Below are 25,999 nucleotides of genomic sequence, written 5' to 3' on the forward strand. Positions count from 1 at the left end.
GCATGTAAACACCTTATTCAGAACGCTTTAGCAGAATATGGACCATAATCGGAATAAGGTGTGCATGTGCATGTAAACACGCTCTTTGTGAGTCCATGCAGGCCTGGAAAGAGATCTGAGCTCAGGCTACAGCAGATCAGATGAGTTCATTTTAATTTGTTGTGAATAGTTGGTTCATATTTTTACTCTGATAGTCTAATTCTGTTAAATTCAATCATTTAGATTTGCCTGTTTAGACTCAAAGGCCACTGTGCTTGTGTCACTTCATTCATCTGCTTCATGTCAGAGCCTCAGCCCATCCTCTTTCACTGTCGTTTGTTCTGTGTATAATCTCACGATGGTTTTTGAAAAATGTAATCGGCTATGTCCAATTATAATTAAAAATGGAAATGACAAGTAACAACTTGTGTGTCACCCTGTGTGTCCATATGATAAACAGGGGGAGGGTCTGAAGCAGCCTCACACCACGGCCTGAAATATTTCGAGAGCGAATAAAAAGACAGCAGTGAAGGTTGTTGTCAGGATAGATGCATCTGAAAGAGGTAAATGGGTGGATGAATAATTCCACAGATGATGGTGTTGACAGTGGTTGGTACAGTCTGAGAACAGTGACATGGGGAAGTCTTTTGAGGAGACATCATGTGAGACTAGCAGACACACACAAGTCACTGTAACGGATGAGTGAAAAAACACTGGAGGATGAGTGGACAATATCAGCTGTATTCTACCGATCACTGAGCTGTTGTGATCGGGTCATCTGTGGAGCTCCACAGGCTGGGAGCTGTGGGGGAGCGGAGAGGCTGCGTGTCTTGAAGGAGGGGCTTTGCGAAGCTGGAAGTTGGTTGGCGGTGGAGGGCAGAGTCATTGTCAGGAACTGGGTAGCAACAGCAGCCCAATACCTCTGGCTCCATGTCGGTGGGAGGAGGCAACAAAGCTCACTGGATGAGACGCAGACACAGTCAAGTCTCCGACAGCCGTGGCCCAGTGTCAGGCCTCCTAGTCCTCACATGGAGCACACAGGTCTGATGAGGACTGGGGGGGAGCCACCGGCTGCTGCAGTCCAGCACCAAGGGAACCTGGATGTCTTCAAACCCCTTCAAACAGCACACAGCCTTTAGGTGGCGCTCTGTCCTCTACAGGGGGACATTTACACCCTAATGATAATAAATCACCTGGCAGCTTGAATGAGTCCCCATTCCCCACTATTTATCATCAACAGCACACAGTGTCACACTGACCACTGCTCCTGCTGCGGTGCATCAGATAGCAGGACTGTGCTCTGCATAATGCGGCCCCTCATTAGTGCAGACTGAGGCAGACAAAAGGCAGCGGACCCCCAGAGTCCGGGGCCTGCAGGACTGGAGGCTGCTGGACCCGGGTTCAGTAGCCTACACTGAGGGGAGGGAAACACGGCATGCATGGCTGCAAAGCAATCAGCGTGACATTCTGTGGGTTCTACAAAATGGTAGTCGTGTATAAGTGGCGCTCACCTGCTGTGGGCTGCTCGTCCTCCACACTGTGACAGGCCTGTCTGTTGCAGTCTTCAGAAGAAGAAAAAAAAAAAAGAATAACCGGAAACAACTAGTAAATCAGCACAGAGCAGCATCCAACTGTGTCCAGGTCCGGGTCTCTGTCGGGGAGCCTGTTGCGGACTCACTTCAAGAGGCTTAAATGAGAGCCGAGCTGCGTTTCCTCTTTTTTCTTGTGCATGTCATGTCTCCGTGTTTTCCACACGAGCTCGTGCCAGTAGATCCCCAGCCCCGGTGACAGCACTAAATGTGGATTCATCCCTGTTGTGCACTAGTGTCCACGCAGGCGGCTCCGTCCTGGAGCAGCATCAGCATCAGCATCAGTACCGGTACCGTGGGTCGGACTGGGACTCGGCAGCAGAGCAGACGCCCTGTGGAGCTGCTCCCGCTCGGAGTTCGCAGAAACCGTGTCGATCCGCCGCCGCATTTCTTTTCGCATCGTAAACGGAGGGAAACCTCATGTGAAATCCTCCCGCATGTCAGAGAGACTGTGGTAATCCGAGGCCCCCTGCTCACACACTGCTCTGTCCGCTAGCTAGCGCGCTGAGGCCGGAAAACCCCGGACGGACGGACGGACGGGTTAGGGTTCGGGGGTTCTGCCATCATCATCAGCCATCCCGTCCCTGCAGCAGCCCATCAGCGGCCGGGCATCTCACCGACAGGCCGATACATGGGGCGACATCGTGTGGGTAAGGGAGGGGAGGGGGCCAGGTGGGGGGTGGAGGGGGCCAAGCTGAATGCGACGCTGAGTGTGGAGCAGAGAGGCTGCTGCTGCTGCTGCTGCTGCTGCTGCTGCTGCTGCTGCTGCTGCTGCTGCTGGGCAGGAATAAGCGCAGCATCCAGTGGCTGGAGCGGGCAACTCCTGCTGGTAGGCAACAGTGATTTTAATCCCGTCTGAATGTCCCATGCGCAGGGCTGGCCCCAAGCTTTGTGGGGGACGTGGGCAGAAACCACCCTCCTCCCACCCCACCCACAACCACAGCAGGTCAGAGAAGGAGTCATCATCAAATGTCTTCATACATTTTAAACTATCACTTATAATAGGCTATATAAATTTAATTTGGACAGCATTTTGGTCCAGACCAGTGACGGTGGGTCCCTCACACTCAGCAGCCCCTCCTGCCTTTTATTATCATTTGTTTAAAAAGAATAATTAAAGCAGAAGTAAGCGATCCGGTCGTGTACTTCTTGTCAGCCGATGGAGTTAGCAGCCCCCGCCCTTGTCATGGATCTATTGGTCCTCGTCCCTACGTCACCACATTCACGTGCATCCCTTGGCTGCACACACAGCCCTTCATGCCGTTCTCTCTCCTCATTGGATAAAGGTTGTAGGATACAAGGAAAGTTTTCTCCTGGGCTTACAGCAGAGCAGAGTGACTGACAGACCCGTGTTTCAGACCAAACACTCTATATGTGATTGCTGTCAGAAGATATAACTAGCCTATTTAAGACTTATATTAACACAAATATTCCGCTTACTTCTGCTTTAACAGTGAAATCCTCTATTCTGAAAGATGACAGCTGTTTGAACTCCTGCCATCAACAATAATACAACCTGAAGGAGTAAAACCAGTCCACTAGCACTGAATCAAGTTTAATATGTACACTTGTAACACACACACAGAGGGAATTATAGAAATTCCAGTAGAAACCAGTAGAGACAGTCAAATCAGTGCCAATCACACCTCTGTGCACGGAGCAGGCAACGGCCATTGTAGCCTACTGTGCACTAGCAAATTTGATTTTCCACTTGTGGATCTGTTGTATCATATGTGAGGTGTGCACACGGTTTTTGTGCACAGCATTTGAGACTAGCTGGAACAAACATTACATTACCAATATTAAAATATAATAAAACAATATAATAGAATAAAATAAAGTGAGATCATTTTGAAATATGACATCACATTATAAACATCTTGACGTTAGATAGTCACAGAAAAGAGCATTGCTGGATGGTTATTTTTACACCTTACGTCAAATGAGCACAGTCTGCTACTGTTAGAACTGTAATTATTGTTGGAAAATAAAATATGTGAAGACTGGATGTGACTATTGGTGGCACGCTTGTGCAGTGGTTACTGTCACGTCACAGCAAGAGGGTTCTGGGTTTGAACCTGACAGCCAGCTGGGGCCCTTTTGTGCCTGTTATCCGCTTTTTATTTCATTATCTCGATATAACAACGCCCATTTTCTCGTGATAACTATTTATTATTTTGTTATCTTGATATAACAACACCTGTTTTATTTCGTTATCTCTTCATAACAAAGCCCGTTTTCTTGTTCTTATTATTTTGTTATCTCGACATAACAATGCCTGTTTTATCGTGATAACTTATTATTTCGTTATCTAGTAACAAGCATCTAGACTGCATCTTTCCAATGATCAATGTTAGAGGAAGAATCTGTGTGAGAATTTGTAAAGGAATTGTCAGTCAGCATATGTGTACAGTCCCTTCTTCAGCATATGGACGTATGTTAGAGTTTATGATGATGAATATGTTTTCACTAATGAGGCAGCTGCAGTGGGGCTCCATGTATTCTAATAGCAGCCACGCAGTGTATTTAGATCTGCCTCTGCACCCACTGGGCTGGAGTTAGCAGAGGTCACAGGACCATGTGGCAGTGCTGATGACATGAAAGGCTTCACAGTGTGGCCTGGATCTCTGCCTTTATCAAGGCAACTCTGTTGTGTGTTTTATTCCTCAACAGCTGTCTGCTCTGTTGGAGGCTGGACTCTGTAAAATGCAAACCACAGCTCATCTCTGGGACAAAACAGGTGTAGTGCCCTGCACTATCTTTACTCAAATCATTATTTGGCATGTGAGGCAGTGCTGCAGGAGAGAAACCTGTTGGAGGCTGGAGCAGCACTGTATTCACTATGATTATTTCATCTCCCATGAGGATCCTGCACAGGAGAGTAAAACAGAAGGCAAGGCAAGGCAATTTTATTTGTAGGCCTATAGCCAATTTTTTTTTTACAAACAGTTTGTCTCAAAGGGCTTTACATGGCATCATAACAACATCCTCTGTCCTTAGACCCTCACATCCACTGAGGAAAAACTCTATAGAAAACCTTTTTAACAGGGAAAAATAGGAGAAAGCTCAGGGTGAGCAACAGAGGAGGGATCCCTCACCCAGGACGGACAGACGTGCAATGGATGTTATACAGACAAGAAAACAGTTTATAACACAGAATATGGAAAAACATGGAAAGGGTTAACAAGAGCTGATGAAGGCAGCTTCTGGTGGGAGGGAAGGCAGGGAGAGCAGACAAACACCAGAGCAATGCACTTAACTTCCTGTAGGTAGAGGTCAGAGGTCATTGGCCAGGAATCAGTGGACATTATAATGAGAAGGATCACAGAGACAGAGACAGGGGTGCTGAATACAACCACCCGTTATCAGGTGAAATATCATACGCCCAGTATAGGTAACATGATGACAGCTGATCTCCATACAGGTCAACTCATCCACCCATTCCTCCATCCATTTCTGCATCCATCCATACCTCTTAGGGTTGTGGGGGGGCTGGGAGCCAACTCCTGCTTAGTCTTGGCTGATAAGAACCGATGTGAACGCTTTTTGTGCTTGCAGGTGAACTGTAAACTGGGTTTAATTTCAAAATGATGTCCTTGCATTGGTATCCAGATAGTAATGATGTTTGTGTTATGTTCGTTTGGTCACCTTGCTCCGCAAAGAGCATCAGAGTGGGAGCTGGGTCCTGAAGAACAAGCTGGAGGAGGTGAGAACTCGGCTCCACAATCAGCTCTCACTCAGCCATGAGGTCAACGAGGAGCTGAAGGCTATGAGACCAGCCTCCCCAAGACAGGGGCGGAGCTACGGGGTGGCCAGTGGTGGTTGTCAGCAAGTGGTTTTTCATGATTACTTTGGTCAGTTCCAGTCAAGTTTTCTGACTTTGTTGTCTGTGTTGACTTCAGATGTGAAGCATTTCAGACACAGACATCTGGTAGTCGTTTGGTGGTAGCAAATTAATGGAGAGCCTGCTCTGCCCTCACTAACATTATATTGTGTGTATTCCGTGATTTTTAAGACAAGTCTTGTACAGTTACAAAATTAAACATCCATAGATTGATCACCAGCAGCAATGTTTTATTCCCACTAAAAGAATACATTTAATGTATCAATCTAGGACAGTGGGAACAAGCTGATATACGTTTATTCATATTTACATTTGTGGAGATTTTCTGATAACAATCTAATTGATATGAATGGTGGCAGGCCAACTGTTTTATGGCCACAATGAAAACAATGAATAAATAAAAACAACAACAGTAACATCATAATAGTGAGAACAGCCATAGATGCTTCTGGTATCTGCATGCCTTCCTTATGTGAGTAATGGTCTCACCCTGGCCACCCCAATGAAAAATGTCTGGTTCAGCCACTGCCCCAAGAGAAGACCAGCAGCCAGGAGAGTCAGCAGGAGGAGCCCACAGAACCACCAGAGGACCAATCTGACCCAGCAAAAGGAGCCCAGACGTGTGTGGAGATCATGGCCACCAGACCAGACCAAGGAGAAAGTCAGTCTGGAAGAGAGTCAGCCACTTCCTGTGGTGGGCTCAGAAGTGGAAGAAGACCAGTGAGCTCTCATCAGACATGGACAGGAGTTGTGCTTCTCCTGCTGTGAGAGATCTGCTGTGAAAAAGTCTAGTTCACATGACTAATGTCTACCTCACATGGCACTCATTTCTTTCTTTCTTTCTTTCTTTCTTTCTTTCTTTCTTTCTTTCTTTCTTTCTTTCTTAATACACCAAAGTCTCTCATCAGATAACGCAGTTATATGCATTTAGTAGATTTCACACAGTGCCTGTGCCTTTAAAAGATGAGGATAGATCAAAGTTTGGATTTGTTTCTTAAATAGAAAAAGCTGGACGGCACAGGTCTTGTTGTTTGCCGCTCAAATTTTAAGTTGCACAGTTTCAAAACCAAACACAAAGATTCAACAAGTTTGATGTGTTCCAGCACCACGCCAGCAGATGGCAGGATTTGATCTGCTATCTGCTGGGAACCAACTGCAACAACTTGATTTACTTGAATCAAGTAGTGAACTTAGCCTGGTGAGGTCAGAGGGTCTGACAGGGGGTAACGCTGTTATCATCAGTGCAGCAGTGCTGGGGGCAAGGCAAGGCAAGGCAATTTTATTTGTATAGCCCGTTTTTACCGACAGTTTGTCTCAAAGGGCTTTACATGGCATCATAACAACATCCTCTGTCCTTAGACCCTCACATCCACTGAGGAAAAACTCCATAGAACACCCTTTTAACAGGGAAAAATTGGAGAAATCCCAGGAAACATGTACATCATTGTAGAATCATTCACAAAAACTGAGCCTGTGGTACTCTGTATGAAGCAGGAGAAAAAGATAACAGATGGCCATTACATATAACATAGTGAATATCCATGATTTAATGTTACACTTAATAGGGAGAGCTATTTTTGTCACCCATCACTAGTGTATGTTACTACTAGTGTAAGTGTATTTTTGGTATTTGTATATAAACAATAAACAAAACATAACTTGAGTGTAGTTGGGCTTTATGGTTCTGGTGACTGTTACTCATGTAACTTTACAGCTCAACTGATTTTGAATTTATGATGGTGGAGAAAGACTGAAAACATGAGGTGAGTTTAGTTGGGTCAGCCCACAATTTAGAAAAAAAAGGATGTGTGTTCACACCAATAAAAATATGACCCTATCAATCATTTATATAGGAATAAATATTCTTGTCGGTGTATATTAGTAAGCTATTGCAGGAGCAGGTGTTGTGTGGTTAAGGAGCAGTGATGCTGCTGCTCTGGAGGGCTTAGTTTAAAATACTACACCTGCTTTACTTTGACTAACATTTTATATGGTGTTATGTTTTCTAGATGTACGGTGTCTTTAACCTACATTACATCACCCTACATGTGTCTCAACTCCCTGAGTTTGACAGGCCTCTCCCTGTTCTTTATTTTTAATAAACAAAATGTTAAACTTTCCAGTGATGTGCTCCTGTGTGAAAATAGTGTGTCTATCACTCATGTGTGTTTTGTTCTTAGTAGGATTTCCCTAATGCTGTAGAGACAGTATGTAGGGACTCCTTCTGTCCTCCTTTTCTGACAGTCTTACAGATTAGCCTACAGGAGTCATACTACTTAGTCCTCACTGGGAGCGTATCTATGTTCCCCGGGGAACATAAGACCCTTTTTTTGAAAAACCTTAACCCTGTTCCCCATTTTTCCCAAAAAGGGCCCTATGTTCCCCGGTCGCAATACATACTTGGGAACATAGGACCCTTTTGTTCCCCGCTGTTGCCGGTCGATGGACTCTCTATCTGGCCTGTCTAGCCTGCCTCTACCTGGTCTTTTTACTAAACTTAACCAACCCTTTCCTCCATTGCCTAAACCCAACTAATGGGAAAATTCCATTTCTCACTCAAAATTGGCAAAAATCTGCAAAGTCACAACTCCACTTCCAGGTATGGGACCAAAAATTGCATGTTCCCTTTTGGGAGAAAGTGGGAAACATAGGTCACATACAGGGAACAGCGGGAACCCTTTTTTTTTTTTTTTTTTTTATTTAGAAAAAGGGTCAGGGAACATAAGGATGACCCCGTCCTCACCCATAGGATTACTGAAACTATGAATTGAAGAGATGGTAGAAAATTAAGTCTAGGGAAAGTCTAAATATTGTTCTCGCCATCACCATCATGCTCTCAAACCATATAAAGTTTGTAACACAAGCTATAATGAAACATTCAATTCAATTCAGTTTTATTGTCACTTCCATGAAACCCTCGTTATACATGGGAGAGAGAAGCTGTTCTCCCTGTGTCATGTTGTTTGCCTGTATGTCCTCAAATGGCACAGAATTCTACCTTAAAATGTGATGTACTGATGTGACTGCCTACACGTGTCCGCGCGCTACACGTAAATTAATGCAATTTAACTACTTTACATTGACAGTGACTGCAGTTTTGTCTCTATATTTACGTTTTCAAATTGCCCGCTATGAACTTCCGGGAACGATGCGATGTCTAGCCTACATACATCACGTGACGATGAAGCATTTTGGACCTCCGCTGACAGGACTTCTCTCTGCAAGGGCTACGGTCACTCCTCTTTTCTCTCTCTTTCTCTCTCACAACGTAACGTAACCCCGCCCCTTTTCTATCTATCTAGTTATATGTCCATGTATATATTTAGCTTATTTAATACATCCATGATTTATGTATCGATGTATCCATATATTTCCACCAGTCTGGTCTTCACATACAGGACCCTCACACTCATTTTATATATACTATACACACACACACACACACACACACACACACACACACACACACACACACACACACACACACACACACACACACACACACACACACACACACACACACACACACAGTATACATAAACAACACACACAAAAGGCGGGCGAGGAAGGTGTTTGTATGCGGACTGTTTGACCTTTGACCTGGTTGTTGCATTCCAGAGAGGCTTGTTCTGCAGTTGCACCACGGCCAGCCAGTCAGCCAGTCCTGCACTCACACTGCTGCCGCTGCTCCGCTGCTGAGAGGCGATGTGTGTTCAGCTCGTTTAGACAAAGCACTGGACACAGTAGAGAGGAACCATCTGAGGCGAACAGTCAACGTAACAGCGTCGTTTCCGAGCTAAGTGGACCGTCTTGTCTCGGGTCTGCATAGTTAACCTAGAACGTAGTTAGCCATTTTGCTAAGCAGCTAAACCGCCATCGTATTGAGGTTTGCTTTGTAGACTCTCAGCAGGCTAGCCGCAGACACCAGTGCAGAGGAAATGAAGGACAAACAAAAGAGAAAGAAGGAGCGGACCTGGGCTGAGGCAGCTCGCATGGTAAATACTCTATTTTGCGCATTCAAGCAGCTGCGTGTTGGTTTTGTATGAATACATGTGAAGCGATGGGTCCAGATGTGTTGTTGTGTTTGAACATTCTCCTCACGACCACACACTGCTCTGCTGTAGCGTTAAATACAGCTAGCTAACGTTACTAACATAGCAGTGCTAACCTGGACACCACACTCGCTGTGTAAATGTTACTGGGAGGTCACATTTTACATTTACTGCGTGTCTTTCAGGGTGCTAACGTAAAAAATAAAATAAAAAAAAAAGCTACGCAGTGCAACGCAGGATGCAAACGCTGGTTAGCACGCTAACGCCTGCCTCTGCTGTTTGAGCTCTTTGTTTGCTATGCAGCAAACTAGCTACTGCTACGCTAATTATCATTTGAGCAAGCCGACTAACCTAAGGTATATACAGGCTCCACAACAAATGTCTGCACTTTATGTGAACCAACCACTAAGAAAATGTGTCCTTGTCAAATCTATGCCGTTTTTACACGCCTAACTTGACGTAGTATTAGCTAGCTAACGTTGTTGACTAAAATGCAGGCTAATGTTAACAAAGCTAAGGGGCTAACGTAAAGCACTAACTCAGCTGTCTTGTGAACCTACATTGGTACCAAATGGTAAAAGAAAGAGGGCGAGTTACACGAAGTCTGGCTCGGCCGAAAACCGAGCAGCTTTGGTAATTGGGAAAATAATCAAAGCAAAGCAAACGAAAAACAGTCTGCACATGAAGATATATTTTATCACAAAGATGCCATGTCAGATAAGTTGATTATCAGCCACCGTTGTTAGGTATAGTATTCAGTGTTTATCCTCTATGTGAGGGCCATGGATTCAATAGGCCCAGACCTCCAAAACCTGATTGAGCTCCAAATGAACAGAAAACTACATTCACTGTGAGCAGGGAACCATTGTGTAAATACCATAAATCAGCAGGTCCAGAATGCTTATTGTCATCCATTCACTTTGTACACACCTGGGGAGATTTATTTTTGAAAAATTTGTTAATGGGCCGTACACTCAATGATCCATAGCCACAAACAAAAAACGAGCTAAATGTCTTTTTTTAGATTTTTTTTTCTCAATTCATTAAACATCAGAAACTGAACAGGCTCATCAAAATGGCATTGTAGTTATGCTTGATGTTTGTTTTGTTTTTTGTTTTTTTGCAAGTTATTTGTTGCAAACTTGAACTGGGCACAGTTTTGAAAGACTCAGATCTCTCTTTGTAGGTCCCACAGTTCACACTTGATGTCAGGAAAAAAATGACCCGGGTCAGGGAGGAAGCCAAGAAGCCAGCGGCCACTGTGACATACCTTAGGTAGTCTTCCTCAGAAAGTGGAAGTCTCTTCTTACATACAGTTCGGCTCCATAAAGGATCCAGTGTCTCTTTGCAGGCATGTTATTTACTGCCCACCTGGAGTGGCACCAGGGCATTGTCACTGAGCGCCAGCTTGACTACCAGACATTGTATCTATCGTTTCGTATCTGTCGTTTTCCTTGGGATGACCATGTACCATTTTACACAGGCTGAAGCTTGTCAGCTTGTTTTTGAAGGGTTTTCACATTAAGGACAGACCTGGGATGTTTGACAGAAGTAAGAACAGTAGCAGAAGCATCATCATCTCTGTCTAAGGCGGCTGTGGCTCAGGAGGTAGAGCATCAGCGTCGTCCATTAACCGGAAGGTCGGTGGTTCGATTCCCAGCTCCCCCAGTCCGCATGTCGAAGTGTCCTTGGGCAAGACACTGAACTCACACTTGCCCTCCGATGTATCATCGGATGTATGAATGTGTGTGAATGATTAGTTTCCAAAGCCTGTCTGTGAACAGTGCTATATGAATGTGTGTGAAAGGGTGAATGCGACCATTACATTGTAAAGCGCTTTGAGTGGTCCAAGTGACTAGAAAAGCGCTGTATAAGTGCAAGTCCGTTTACCATTTACCATTTAAGCTCTGCAGTTAATTTGGGAATTCTGAGCCAGAATATTGTTGCAATTAACGTTGCCGTTTAATACATAGGTGGTGTGCATGGATCGGGAGGTAATGGTGTTTAGCAGAGAAGAGAGTTTTCTAGTTAATTAGCCGTATAGCTCTAAACATAAAGTGTAACATACGTGCTCTTCAGGTGTGTGCTGCAGCTACAAGTTCCAGCCTCTCCATGTGTGATTACAAGTGTCTGACTGTCCTTGAGCGTCCCAGTTAAAGGCCAGAACATCTATGGAGAGACTCTAAGATGGCAGAGGCCTCCAGTCAATCTGTCTGAGAGAATCCGACAGGAAGACTGAGAGGAACTGACCAAATCCAGGTATAACAGCTTGTAGAGACTCAAGAGGACTGAAGACGACTTTTGTCAATGAGAGATTTGTGAAATTGTCTAAAAGCTTGTTTCTCTTTGTCATTCTGGGTCCTTGAGTGTAGACTGATGGAGCGCAGCACTGTCACAGACGCGGGAGAAAGAAATTCAAAGTCACTGTAAATGATCCAGATCTGCCCTAAAGATGAACAGGTTCCTCTCCGTCCCCCCCACCTGGTTCAGTAAAAACCAGTGCAGGACATTTTCTGTGAAATTGCTGACAAATAAACCAACAGACTCTGATAGATAGATACATATGAAAATATGACAACGAAGTTAACACAATGAGAATAACATTAGAAACACATTCCACTCCAGTCCACTCCATTACATAGATATCCACATAAATGGACAACTGTATCAGACTGCCTCGATCTTACTAAAGGGTTATGGGTTTGCTGTTGGAATAATATTTTATGGGTCTAAAGATGGAAAAAAAGAAACAAACACGTGGGTGTGTGTGTATTTGTACATGATGATGAATGCGAGTGGTTGTGTTTTTTCAAATATGTCAAAATTGATGAAGATAAATAAACTGTACAGAGAATTTTTAGTTTTACGTTTACTAGTTAAAGCTCCGTCCTGTGTTAAGAGTTTCTCCTGCAGAGCTCTGGGTGTGTGTGTGTGTGTGTGTGTGTGTCTCAACTATGTCTGGCTAAAAAAAAGTGTGAATGTTTTTCAGGTGTTGGAGAACTTCTCTGATGCTCCCATGACTCCCAAACAAATCCTCCATGTCATCCAGACCAAGGGACTGAAAGAAATGAGGTCACACACATGCACATACACACAATATTGTTCCACATTGTGTTGTTGTACATGCTAACATTTGTTCCCATGCTAGAAGAGATGATCTGTCATACTTTTACTTTTCTATCCAGTATTTGTAGTGGTCACACACATCAGTAGACCATGCCAGACTGGTTCTAACTCAGGGTTTTTTGGTTTTTTCCCCCTCTACTACATCTGGACCTCTCGACCCATGTTGACCAACAGAAGGTAGGTTCTCACACTTGTTACAATCCAGTGCCATCTCTCTTTATATCGTCCTAGTTGAGTGTCAATGTGTTTGCAGTATTTCGGTAAATACAGATGGATTTAACCAGTTTTTATTATTCTATGTTGTATGGAGGCAGGAATAATTGATGGTCTGGTCATTTTATGCCCCCTCCAAAAAACACAAATACACCCATACACCATATTACTTCTTAAATTCCTTCTCCAAAAGATTTTCCGCTTTTCATTGTCATCAGCTCTTCACCAGAAACCAAATCACATCAATACATGACCACTTCACTGAAACTGACAGTAACATAGTACTAAATTCTAATATTGTCATCCAATGATCCTGCTGATTGATTTATGACATTTCCCAAAATAACCTGATAGAGTCAGGAGTGGAGTCATGTCAGTGTACAGGTGTAGTGAGGAAATCTGTGTAATCAGATGAGTTGTAAACCTGTATGTGTTTGTGCAGTGGGACGGCTCCCTTGGCCTGCCTGGTCACCATGCTGCACTCCCAGGTGAGAGGAGACCGAGTCAAGAACAGCATCTTCTTCAAGCTGCCTGGACGGATGAGCCTGTTTACCCTGAAGGTGAGGACCACCCACACTCACCGGCCTGAGCTCATGTAACTAACGTCAGTGTGGTCAGAAGAACATTTCCACACAAAAACACATTTTTTAAGATGCTATTGAGAGGTTACAGAGACAAATATAGTTGTTTTGGTATTGGGGATGCACACGATTAACCGATAACAAAAACCTTGACCGATCAATACTGTCGGTTGATTTTTTTAAAATTGGCTCCTTATGTGGTCAACTCGTGGGGGCGTGTCGACACCTTACAAGTTGTTCTGATGAAATTATCTCCAGCCGAGAGCAGCGTATATCCATATAATGTGAGTCTACAGGGCAGCGGAATGCAGCCTCTAAATCAGTGGTTCCCAAAGTGGGGTACGCGTACCCCTAGGGCATTTTACGGCCCACATGCCGTCTCAATCCGGCTCGCGAGCCGAAGCGCGAGCCGAACTGCTATTATGACCCGATTACTTTTATTACGTTGATGCGCACTAATCAGCTGTTTGAAACAGTGACAGCCCTGTTAGAACAGGAGCCTGCACATCGCAGACAGACAGAAACCTCCTCCAGGTAGAAGACAGACGGCTGCTCAGTCTCTTTCTCTGTCTGACACCAGAGCTCCGACGGAGGAGAGAGAGGAGCCGCTCTGGTGCAGGTTTTCTCCACAGCGGAGTTTCTGACCACCGCGACCCTGTCAGTGGGAGACCGCGGGACCGGGCCGGTGTTTCACAACCCTCCGTCAGCCACACCATGTCATAACTTCTGACGGTTATAAAGCCACATCGCGGCACCTAATTATTATTTCCCAAACACTGAAGTTTAGCAAACTGTGATTAAAAGAGTATTTTATGAGATCGCTGGGTTTTCTGACGTGATCGACCATATGACTGATTGTAGCCACGTGCGTCTGAAGCCTCCATCCACCAATGGCTACGCTTGTAATCAAATCACTCTTTTTTTCATGTTGGGCAGCAGCAAAGGAGTATTGTGTTTCTTCATAAATAAAAGGTTATCTACATACAAATAGAACAGTCTCACTGAATCAGAACTGAAAAGGATCTGAGTGCTTAATTGTAGCCTAATATTCAGGTGTCTGTGAACATTATTAATTGGTGCAGTCATTTATGGTCAGTAAGTTTTGATAAAACAATCTGCCTCGAGTCCATATTTATATCATATTACAGCATGTTTCTTCAGTGATCTGTGATGGATATAAGTTGAAAATGCGATTACATGGATTGTGGGCTGTCAGCCTATTTATTGTAATGCAATAATTTCCACCAAATATATGTAGGCTAGTTATATAATATATAATTATATATAATTCAGCAATAAATATTTGATGTTTCAATTTGATTTTGAATCGTGTGGCCCTTCACTCACTTTATCGGAGTCAGTGTGGCCCTCTGGAAAAAATAATTGCCCACCCCTGCCCTAGGGGTATGTGAGCACATTGCAGGGGGTACGTAGAAACATTAATTAATTTATTACCAAGATGAGAAGTTGATATTCCGAGTCACTTCATAAGCCCATTACTGAAATGGTACGTGCGCCACAACTAGTTCCCCCCAGAAGACAACAACCTGTAGCACAGCTTTGTATAGTTGTCAAAAGTATCGATGCAAAACGGCGCATCTGGATACATGACTGGTTTCTAAAAGTATCGATATTAACAGCGCGCCCCCACAGCAGGCAGAGCAGAGCAGAGGAGAGCAGGCAGCGTCCAGCGTTTGGACCTGAGTGTGAGTAGTTACACAGAACTAGACGCACGTAGGGTGAATTTAGCCATAAGAGTTTAAAACGATGATATTAACGGCAACACGCCTCTCTCGTCTCCTCTCTTTTTCTCCGCTGTCTGCGTGCACGTGTGTGTGTGTTGTGAGAGAGGAGGGAGGGGGGAGCCCCGCCCGCTGGAATTGCACAACTCTTAGTTAGCTTTTCATTTAATAAAAAAAACAAAAAAAACATCTGTCCTTTTGATTATAATAAAAAATAAAATAATGGAGCAATAATAAGCTGAGAGGCACTGCTGCTGTATTGAATATGATGTCAGAAACAACTAAAATGCAGGAGAATAGTGCAAAATGTCTTTGTACAAATTGAAGAGAGAAATTGAAATGATTTTCGTTTCTTCATCAGTTGTGTTACGTTATGACCACTTTTGGAGAATCATCAACACGTATGAGGGAGGGGGTACTTGTGGTATGGCAAAACGGCTCAGGGGGTACGCAAGACAAAAAAGTTTGGGAACCACTGCTCTAAATAACACATTATCTGCCATGAAACTATTCATTTCACCAATATTTAGTTCTGATAGGCTAGTGCTATTCCCCTCTGAGTCCGGGGTTAGCTGTTATCAACATCCGGGGTCAGTAGGTTGACCTACTGACCTCTGACCTGGATGATGTCATCTTTGAGCGCCGTGCGGCTCATTCTGATAATAATCATTCCACTTGGGCATTCTGGTTTTTTAAGCGCAACTAGCCAGAGCTTTAGTGAGTCCAGGTTGAGGAGAGGAAGCCCGTGGAAGCTGAACTTAATCCAGCTGCTCATTTTGTTCTGACAAGTCAGAAACACGCTGAAACAAACCATAGTATTGGCAGTAGCAATTTTCAGGTAAACAAGCTGCACTGCACAGCACTCAGAGATGATATCATCCAGGTCAGAGGTTAGTAGGTCAACCTACAGACCCCGGATGGAGGTTAGATCTTCAAAAATGTGAAGATCTAACCTTCTAACCATCTGAACACCAATCAGCTGAGCCAGAGCACAGTGGATGTGGCGCTGCGTGTGTGTGTGTGTGTGTGTGTGTGTGTGTGTGTGTGTGTGTGTGTGTGTGTGGTGTAGCACCAAATTCTGGGCCCTGTACACTCTTCATGTCAGAGGGCCATAATCAGCAATATTTTATTTAATTATTTATTTTTCGAAAAGTAAGCCTACCGTATATGTAACGAAAGTGTGCCATGTTGCACAAAGTTTTTAAAAAAAGCATCACGTCTCCTTCACGTGCAGCAGCGGCGCGCGCACACTGACTGCACACATCACCGGTCTGCTGGTGCAGCAGCAGCTGAGCAACATGGAGTTCGAGAATATAAGGAAAAAAATAAAGTCAGGAGAATTAAGTTTGAACACGTTTGATGGAAAGTGGGGGGTGTGGAGGGTGCAGCAGCTGCTGGCAGAGATGTGCTGCATGACTGAGGACCCTGGACAGCGCCGCCGCCCAATTTTATCAGCCCACGAATTAAAAAAAAAAAGAAGTCGGGTTTAAATCGGGCTCGGGCTCATAATTACAGTTAACATGTCTGGCCGGGCTTGGACACAACGTGCATGGGCTCAGTATAGGGTCGTGCCTGATTTTTTTGGGCCTGATCTAGGCTCTAACAGGAACGCTGTCGGGACAGATTTTCGGCAAACAGTCTCTTTTCGATACCCCGATTCTGTTTTTTGGTCAGCATGAGGACAGTTAGCCTCCAGGTCATTCAATCTGGGCTCACTCATGTTTCACTTTTCGCCGGCCCCTGTTTATGGGCGGACTAAACCATTTTGTGCCTTCAAGAGGGGGCCCCCAGAATGTCCAATATGTTGGGAGAACTGTGACACAGAGTTCATTCTCTCAGTTGATGTTATCAATATATTTGAAATAAATTACAACACCAATTAAAGGGATAGTTCACCCAAAATTCAAATTTCAGAGTCCTCCGTGCCTTCTCTGAGTTACAGCGGGGCTCCGTGCAGCACTGCATGTCCATATGACGGTTGCGAACGGGGCCCACTTTTCTTTGTCCAAAAAGACACACCAAAAAACATCCAAATACCTCCACAGTGCTCGTCTGTAATGTCCCTCTTGTATTGAAGCCCCAACATGAGAAATTGTTCCGAAAAAAATTAAATAAGTCTATGTTTTAAGCTTGTTTGTAGCGGAAGGCACGGAGGACTCTGAAACTTCTCCCAGCCCTTAGTCCACATGAGGGTGAGTAGATAATGAGTGAAATTTGAATTTTGGGTGAACTATCCCTTTAATTGGAGGGTCCAATTCATTCAAAATAAAAACATCACACACACAAAAATAATTTCAGGATTTTCATGGGCCCCACTACCACGCCCATGAGCCTAGTCACAGACACTCAGAGCATTTTAATCCTATCAGTTAACAGTTTAAAAAAAATATTCAGAATGTGCATCCCTACTTGTTATCAAAAAACATAAAGACACAAGGTTGTAATTGCTAAGGTATAAAAACACTGTAGATTAAACACACTCACACTCAAACACACTCATTATGTTGGTTGTTTCTGTGGAGCTGTGGATTTGATGCATCAACTGTCTGATGAACATGCGGAGAACATTTTTCGTACACGCTAACTCATTACTGTTCACTCTGTAGAAAAACGCCCTCCAGTGGACAAAGACTACTTCAGAGTCGGAGACAGCGGCCGAAGCGGCGGGTAGCACCGCCCATTCAGCTTCTAGCAGCAGCGGCGCCACAGCAGGTTCGGCCGTGGTCCCCGTGGGCCCGTCCGAGGCCACGGAGCAGGAGAGCTGTGACTCCACTGAGACCACCGCTGCTGCCAGTGGAGACAATGATGGTAACGATGCAGAATTTGTGACGAGTGTTGGTCAGAGATAGCATCAGGAACACGAGCCTTATCCTCTGTCCCCTGAGTGCTTCTCTTAAGTGTGTTTTCTCCCTGATCTGAAGCCTCGGTGGATGAAAGCTCATCCAGCGCCTCCTGCTCCACAGAGCAGCAGACCACCAGCTCCCAGCCACAGACCCGCCTCAGCAGGGCAGCAGGACAACAGGGACGCACAGACACACAGCAGGCCCAGCACACTCAACATGCCCAGACCAGACTGAGCCGCTCCAGACAGGTTCTTAGTTTTGTTACAGAATTAAGGGTAACTGTCTTAATGAAGTTCAGTCATTAGTCACTAACTGTCCATCACATTATGTGTGTTACAGTCAGGGAGGCAGAGGAAGAAAGCAGTGATGATGCCTCGTGTGGTCCTCACCCCTCTAAAAGTGAACGGGGAACACGTCCCCTCAGGTAAAGAACAGCACAGTCACAGACCTGAACGTTCAGTATCAGGCTGAACCTCCACTCAAACCTTGAAACTCTTTACCGTGGCAGGTCCCATGAAGAGGAGTCGAGGAGGGGTGGATGTAGACTTTGAGACACCAGGCTCCATCCTGGTCAACACCAACATTAGAGCCCTCATCAACGTGCGGACCTTCTCAGCCTTTCCTACACACTCTCAGCAGCAGCTGCTGCAGCTGCTGCCAGAGGTGGACCGCCAGGTGTGTGGTTCTCTGCCCTCAGTTTCTCCTCAGCTCACATGTCCCAGCCTGATCAACTGTAACTCAACTCAAAAAAAAAAAAAAAAAAAAACTGTAACTCAACTCAGACGGTCAACACCATGGACCATTGACTTGAATGAATGAATGACTGCTTTGTCACACACAGTACAGTGAAATGAAAACATCTGCATCTATTACATTCACTTAAGTAAACTGTAGCCCAACATTTTTACATTAGAAGCAATCTGTACATTTTGGTCAGTGCTAGTGATTCTTTTTTTTTTCAGCTCCTATATACCATCTAAAAGTTCAGATAAGATCAGATGAACTTCATTGTCCCCAAGGGGAAATCTGGCTTTTGCAGTCACATTGACAAATAATATGTACGTACAATATGTACACACACATTCGCATACACGGTCATAATAATAGGCAAAGCATACCAAACAAACTCCATTTGAAGCTGACGGGTATTGAGCTCAACCAGAATGAAGAGATACAAATTTGAACAATAAAGTTGAGTAAATAGAATAGGTAATTTTAAAATAAAAAATGTATCCTTTATATTTTTCATGAATGAAATTTGATGCTTAGCTAAACGTCAGGAAATACAGACCTTGTTCTGTTCTCTACAATCATGTGAAGCAGATGTGTTGACTGTTCTCCTGCTGTTTGTACATCATGATCTCTCTGTGCAGATTGGACCTGATGGGATGGCCAGACTGAGCAGCTCGGCTCTCAACAATGAGTTCTTCACCCACGCCTCGCAGAGCTGGAAAGAGAGGCTGGCTGAAGGTAAAGATTTACTGAGATCTCTGAATGAAGGAAGTAGTGAAGCAAAAAGTGATCAATGTTCAATGAAACAGCCCCAGCAAATGCACTGGAAACACTGGAAATAACACAGTTTTAGATGATGTTCCTCCGGCTTGTTGAGCCTCTTTCTTTAACCTTCTCATGTGTTTGATATGTGCAGGTGAGTTCACCCACGAGATGCAGGTGCGTTTTCGACAGGAGATGGAGAAAGAGAAGAAAGTGGAGGCCTGGAAGGAAAAGTTTTTTGAAGAATACCACGGGCAAAAGTAAGAACAGACATTTATCCATATCTGAACTTTGTCAAATGGATAGTTCGGCTTTTTTGACATAGTTGGTTATGTTAGCAGCGGTAGAGTCTGATCAGTGTGCTCCCAGTTTTGAGAGCTGACCAGCAGAGATGCACCAAAAATGTTTTTATATAGATTATTCTCAGCCTTTAAAGGGATAGTTCAACATTTTGGCAAATTCTCCTATTGCCATAATCCCTATAGTCATAGCAGTAGGTTCTTAAAACAGAGAATTTGCCAAAATGTTGAACTATCCCTTTAATCTTCCCATGAAAACAGCACTACTTTTTTTTTATGCTCAGCTTAGTAGTTTTGGTAAGCAACCAGAACCAGGGCGAGAGAGACAGGATGCGGAATTCGATGGATGCGCAATAGGCAATTGATCCTAGTTTTGCGCATTATACCTGTAGTTTGTAAATGCATATTTTCGCTAAAGTTTGGGGCGGTGGGGCGGAAGAGAGATAAATGTGTGATGCTCGCCATCTAGCATGCTTAAATGAATAAAATGTTTCAAAACCAGAGACAGAAATCAATGGTGCGCCAGAATTTAAAGTTTTATTTTGGTGAACACTTTTACTTTGGTGAATTTGGTAAATTCTGGATCCGCTCTCGAGACCGGAACCAGAATCCAGACAAATTCAGAGTGAACGGAAACCAGGCTTTTCTCTCTGTATCAAGAGCCTGGTGACGCGAGGCTAGTTCAGCTACTGTATTCCTACACACCCACCTACTGAGCACACTGTATTATACCACAGCAAAAGTGTCAGCCTTTCTGTTGTCTCTATCTCCACCATGTGTTGAACTGAGGTTGTGTGTGTGCAGGTCCGGTCTGACACGAGAGGAGTCTCTGAAGCTCACCATGAGCGAAGCCAGTGAAGTTGGAGCCAGTGTGCTCGACAGTGACGTGGCAGTGGTGGCCAACGGAACCCCCAAGAGACGCAGCGTGGGCCGGCGGAGGAGGGACGGCAGGATGAGGAGACGCACGCGTGCCGACCTCAGGCGCAGGGCCCGTAGGACCCTCTGCAAGGCCCCGGCCCCGGCTGCGGCCCTGCAGGCTGCGGAGGCGGCTGCGGAGGCGGCTGCAGAGGCGGCTGCGGAGGCAGCTGCGGAGGCGGAGGCGGCCGAGGCCGAGGCCGGCACCGCCGCCGACGTCTCGGCGGTCTCTGTGGGCTCTCCTGAGTCGGACGATACGGTGGTCCAAGGCGAGGTGGTGCTGCAGGCTGAGTGTGGCGTGGAGCTCCCAGCTGAGAGCGCCTCCATGGAGCCCAAGGACTCTCCAGACCCAGAGCCACTCACGTTACCAGCCTCCCCTCCTACTCCCACTCCCACTCCTACTCCCACTCGCACTCCTACTCCTACTCCCACTCCCACTCCAACCCCCACTCCTACCCCGACTCCAACCCCCACCCCCACCCCCACCCCCAGTCCCAGTCCCAGTCCAGCTTCCACCAGTGCGAACGAAGAGCCCGAGGTCACAGCTCGCCTGCTCCCAGAGGAGGCTGCACCTGTCCTCACCTCCACCTCCTCACCTTCATCATCCTCCTCCTCCTCTGTCTCATCTGCCTCTTCACCTGCCTCCTCACCTTCCTCGCCCTCTGATAGACATGGATCGTTTGCCGCCGGCCTGGACTCATCTTCCTCATCCTCAGCATCCTCCAGTGCGGCGGTGGCGGCCGATCCCCTGGATGACACGGCCTCCGTGGTCACGTCCGTCACTGGAGGCACCGCCACCAGCAGCCGCGAGAGCAGCCCCTCAGCCAGCCCAGCCAGCACCCCCGCCCCCAGCGCCCAGCTCAAGGAGCAGAAGAGGAGGCCAGAGGAGACTCAGGCCTTCTCCAGCTTCTCAGAAAAGAGGCCGCGGCTCGACGACCGTCAGTCCTTTCGTACCACAATTGACAGTGTCCGTTCGGAGAAGCCGCAGCCGACAACAGAAGAGCCCAAGGTGCCGCCAATCAGGGTAAGACTGCACTGCACTAACCTGCACAGACCATTAAAGGGATATTTCAACATTTTGGCAAATTCTCCTATCGCCATAATCCCTATAGTTTTAGGAGTAGGTAATAAAGGTATTACCTTTAATGGTCGGTGCAAGCTGTTTTTAGATCGGCGGGGCATCATCAAACTCATCAAATACCTGACCTATACCTGACCTGCACATTCACCACGCTATGAGATAATAATGGAACGTTACAAGACAGAGTTGTTTTGAGGCAAATGCTTAGCGGGAACTACATCCCAGACACGGCTTCTCAGCAGAGTGAAAAAGCGAAAAGTAGTTCAGAGTATTTGCTTCATGTGTTGTAATGTTACATAATTATACGTCATAGCGTGGTGAATGTGCAGGTCACAACTTGTCCACCAGAGTGTTTTGGAGTTGTTGGATTGTGTATTTAGTTTTATGAGGGAAACCCAGAAATAACGCACGCCATGCAGAGCTCACATCTCTGCCCCGCCGATCTAATCGTGGAAATACCATTAGCCTCCGTAGCTTTAGCTGAGCAGCTCACGTCTCTGCTCCGCCGTTCTAAAAACAGCTTGCACCAACAATTAAAGGTAATTAACCTACTGCTATGACTAGGGATTGTGGCAATAGGCAAATTTGGCAAAATGTTAAACTATCCCTTTAACTAATCCCAATAACATCAACGTTTTTTCACTGTTCCTTTGTCTCTGTCTCAGATTCAACTGTCCAGAATCAAACCTCCCTGGGTCAAGGGCCACCCCACCTACCAGATCTGCCCCCGCATCGTGCCGCCCGGGGAGGGCTCGCGGCGGTCGGGGACGGGGGGCGCACGCACCTTGGCCGACATCAAAGCCCGCGCCCAGCAAGCCCGGGCCCAGCGCGAGGCCGCTGCTGCTGTTGCAGCCTCTGGCGACGGGCCGGGGCCGAGCGGGGGCCGGCTGCGGCCTGCTGCTGGGCTACCGGATAGCAGCAGTGGAAGAAGAGCACGAGAACATCCAGGACCTATCGAGCCCGGAGGAGGAGGAGGAGGAGGAGGAGGAGGAGGAGGAGGAGGAGGAGGAAGCAGCAGGGGGGATGGTGGGATGGAGGAGCAGGGATCGCCTTCAAGCGCTAATTCGTCTGGAACACAACTACTGCTTCTCAGTGTAGACCCCACGCCTCAGCCCTCCCCCTCCCTGTCCACTACCTCAACTTCTGTCTCCTCGGAGACCCCCAACCCCCGTCAAGAGGAGGCATCGGGGCGGCCAGAGTCTGGAGAGGAACTAGAGACAACATCAAGCGGTGTCCAGAGCCCCTCCCATGGTCCCACTGACAAGCTCACCGACTCGCCAGAGCCTGACGCTGCAGCTGAGTCTGTGGCCCCCCAGCCCACCAGGCAGGACCAGGTCCCAGAGTCTGTGGCCGCCCCCTCAGAGAGGGCAGACCAGGGCTGTAAAAAACCCTCACTGGCTCTGACCTCCATCCCTGATTCCCTCCCCAGGTTTGGGGCTCAGGGTGTGGACGTTATTCAGACGCTGGCTAGCTCCAAGGAAGCAGGTAAGGAGGTGGGACAAGGAGGCGTCATCCAGCACGGCTCCCACCACGTGGAGCCTCAGGAGACACGCTATCACTCCACAGACAGACGGCACCCGGCCGCAGCCTCTCCTCACCACCGGGGCCCTTCTGGAGCAGACAAAGATGACGAGGGAGGGACCCACAGCGACTCCACGGAAACCGCCTCAGACTGCGAGAACGAGAGCCAGGATGACGAGCAGCAGCAGCCGGACCGGGACTGGGGCCCCCCCCTGAGCGCCAAGAGAAACAGCCAGCTGGTCATCTGCAGCCCTTCTCCTCAGAACCAGCAGCCGGTCATCCAGGCCCACGTGTCCAGCCGCCAAGGTCAGACCGTCATCCAGCCTTGCTTCCCCAACAGTCTGCAGAGCCGCCCCCATCCTCTGGACCACCAGTTTCACCCCACACCTCACACACAGGGGCTGAAGGACGCCCACGACGGGGTCAAAACGGAGCCTGTAGAGGACGGTCCAGCCTCCAGACAGGGCTCTGCTGAGGACGAGTGTCGTGGAGGCTCGAAGGCCTCGGCCGGCTCCAAGAGACTGGCCGGCTCTGCCAGACCCGTGTCCAGTGTGGAGGCCAACAACCCTCTAGTGACCCAGCTGCTGCAGGGCAGCCTGTCGCTGGAGAAGGTTCTCCCCTCACACTCTGCCAGCAGGCTGGAGATCAGCCGACTGCCAGGACCCCACCCCAGACCACAGCCTGCCAGGACCCCGGGACCCTGCCACAGGCCCGAGGCTCCGGCCCAGTCTCCTAGTCCAGAACTGAATCCGGCCTCTCAGATCCACACCAAGTCTCCGAGCGGCCGCCCGGCCTCCTGTCTGATGGAGGCGCCGGCCGTGCCACAGTACCAGGCCCAGCAGCACCCCGGGGCCGTGCCCGTCATCACCTCCCTGCCCCCCTCCTCCTCCACCAGCTCGCTGTCCTCCAGGAGTAAGGCCGACCTCGGCTCTCAGACGTCCGTGGAGTCCGCCGTGATCAAAGAGTCCCGTGGCCCCCAGCCTTCACCCGGGGCCACTCCGGATCGGCCCCAGCCGGCCCATCGGACCATGCCCCACGGCCCGTCTCCTCCCCACGCAGACACCTGTCCCACGGAGGTGTTGCCCACTATTAAGATCAACTGGCGCGCCCCCCAGTCTCAGTTCTCCCACACCCACCAACAGCAGATCTCACTCACCATAAAGAATGAAGTGGCGGCGCGCCCCTCCTGCCAGGCTCTCACCAAATCCTCCCACATCATGCCCATGAGCGTTACCAAAAAGGAGCCTGTGAGCTCAGTAGACAGCTACCTGAGTGGGGGGGCCATGGAGGGGCTCCTCAACATGGAGATGACTTTAGCCAGGATGGCAAAAAAGGAGCACATCAAGGCTCCCTACTCCTCCGGCCCCCCCTCCACCTCCTCCTCTCCCTCCCCCTCCTCCCTTCCCTTCCAGCTGTACGGGAAGCTGCCCAAGCAGGGCGGGGGCTGCGGCGCCGTGAGCTACACGGCCAACGTGTCGGTGATGGACAATGGCGGCTTCTCGCGGAGCGTGGACGGCGTGCTCCAGCTGCACCCCCACCTGGCCCCCGGCCAGACCACCCTCAGCATCCAGGCCTTCACCGACGGGACGACGGAGGAGGTGGCGCTCAAGTGCTCGTGCCGCCTCAAAGCCATGATCATGTGCCAAGGCTGCGGTGCCTTCTGCCATGACGACTGCATCGGGCCCTCCAAACTCTGCGTATCATGTCTGGTGGTCAGATAGCATGGTGAACTTGTGTGTGTGTGTGTGTGCGTGCGTGAGTGTGTGAGTGTATGTACAGGATCAGCAGGAGGACTTGGGGGGGCTCCGTGTACAGATGCCTGATGGGAGTGGAGCTCACAGGAGGAGCCTGACAGGCAGGACTTGCCTTGTATTATATAACTGGTCTGTATTTTTTGTTGTTGCAGTTTTTTTAGTTGTACTGATATATTGTTATTGTTATTATTGTTATTATTATTATTATTATTGTTATTGTGAATTTGGGGCATGATTGATTGTAGATTGTGCCTTTTTTTTTGTTTTCTCTCCTCAAAAACATTTACCTCATCTTATCTTGCTCCACCTCTCATCACTCGGTGGCCATGTTTGTTTTGGTCCCTGTCTGCTCTCCTGGGCAGATGGGGACTTGTTGTCTCTTTGCGCAAAGAAGTATTTTTTTAACCATTAAAATGAGTAAATGAGTTTGTTTGACTGGTTTGTGTTTGACTTGGTTACACTTCAGCTCCAGTCTGAAAATAAAATGATCAGTGAGCGCTCAAAGGCTTTTTGAATCATTAATACCTGACACTAACTCCTCCCCTCCTCCCCCTCCTCCCAGACACCTGACCATCACATCAACATCACAGTCCACTTTGGTCCAGTACCATGTAACACAAGGGCCACCATCACCATTGTTGATACTGAAGCAGCTAACACACCAACTACCAGTGGTTTAACATTATTATCCCAGTAGTGTTTAATTTCTGTGGTCTTCCTCTGATCCTCCATGAGGAAACGGATGCAGACCGTCAGAGCTTCTGGAGCTGCTTTCACAAACAGATTTCTTATCTTCTTCCAAGTTGTGAGAAGAGAGAAATCTATTGGAGGTTGACACTGTTTCACCAAAATACAGACTGACTCACTGAAAGCCAGAAACCTTATCCACAGGCTAACTCAGTTCTAAGACCTGTGTTACCATGGCAACACTGACAGCTCCAATGTCAGAGTATTTGTTATAGTCAA

At 47.2% G+C, this 25,999-nt stretch overlaps 2 protein-coding genes across 2 annotated transcripts; both read left to right on the forward strand.

The window, feature by feature from the left end:
• Positions 1–9,069: 9,069 nt before the first annotated feature.
• LOC310989134 (polycomb group protein ASXL1-like) lies at positions 9,070–12,611 on the forward strand. Its single transcript, XM_083976048.1, has 2 exons — positions 9,070–9,407; positions 12,454–12,611. The coding sequence occupies exons 1-2, from the start codon at positions 9,351–9,353 to the stop codon at positions 12,592–12,594; spliced, it is 198 nt and encodes a 65-aa protein (XP_083832174.1). The 5' UTR covers positions 9,070–9,350; the 3' UTR covers positions 12,595–12,611.
• A 633-nt stretch (positions 12,612–13,244) lies between these two features.
• On the forward strand, positions 13,245–25,418 carry LOC310989100 (polycomb group protein ASXL1-like). The gene is made up of 9 exons (XM_083975998.1): positions 13,245–13,363; positions 17,733–17,934; positions 18,048–18,217; positions 18,309–18,393; positions 18,478–18,644; positions 19,343–19,439; positions 19,618–19,723; positions 20,567–21,701; positions 22,424–25,418. Exons 1-9 carry the CDS (start codon positions 13,277–13,279, stop codon positions 24,998–25,000), a joined length of 4,626 nt encoding a protein of 1,541 aa, XP_083832124.1. The 5' UTR covers positions 13,245–13,276; the 3' UTR covers positions 25,001–25,418.
• The last annotated feature ends 581 nt before the right edge of the window (positions 25,419–25,999 follow it).

This window comes from Trachurus trachurus (genome assembly GCF_905171665.1).
Source record: "Trachurus trachurus genome assembly, chromosome: 7".
NCBI lineage: Eukaryota > Metazoa > Chordata > Actinopteri > Carangiformes > Carangidae > Trachurus > Trachurus trachurus.

Excerpts from the sequence above, each read along its gene's own strand:
- LOC310989134 (XM_083976048.1), top strand. The coding sequence starts at position 9,351 with ATGAAGGACAAACAAAAGAGAAAGAAGGAGCGGACCTGGGCTGAGGCA. Across the intron at positions 9,408-12,453 it reads GGGCTGAGGCAGCTCGCATG|GTGTTGGAGAACTTCTCTGA; the intron begins GTAAATACTCTA and ends AATGTTTTTCAG.
- LOC310989100 (XM_083975998.1), top strand. The coding sequence starts at position 13,277 with ATGCTGCACTCCCAGGTGAGAGGAGACCGAGTCAAGAACAGCATCTTC. Across the intron at positions 13,364-17,732 it reads TGAGCCTGTTTACCCTGAAG|AAAAACGCCCTCCAGTGGAC; the intron begins GTGAGGACCACC and ends TTCACTCTGTAG. Across the intron at positions 19,724-20,566 it reads GAAGAATACCACGGGCAAAA|GTCCGGTCTGACACGAGAGG; the intron begins GTAAGAACAGAC and ends GTGTGTGTGCAG.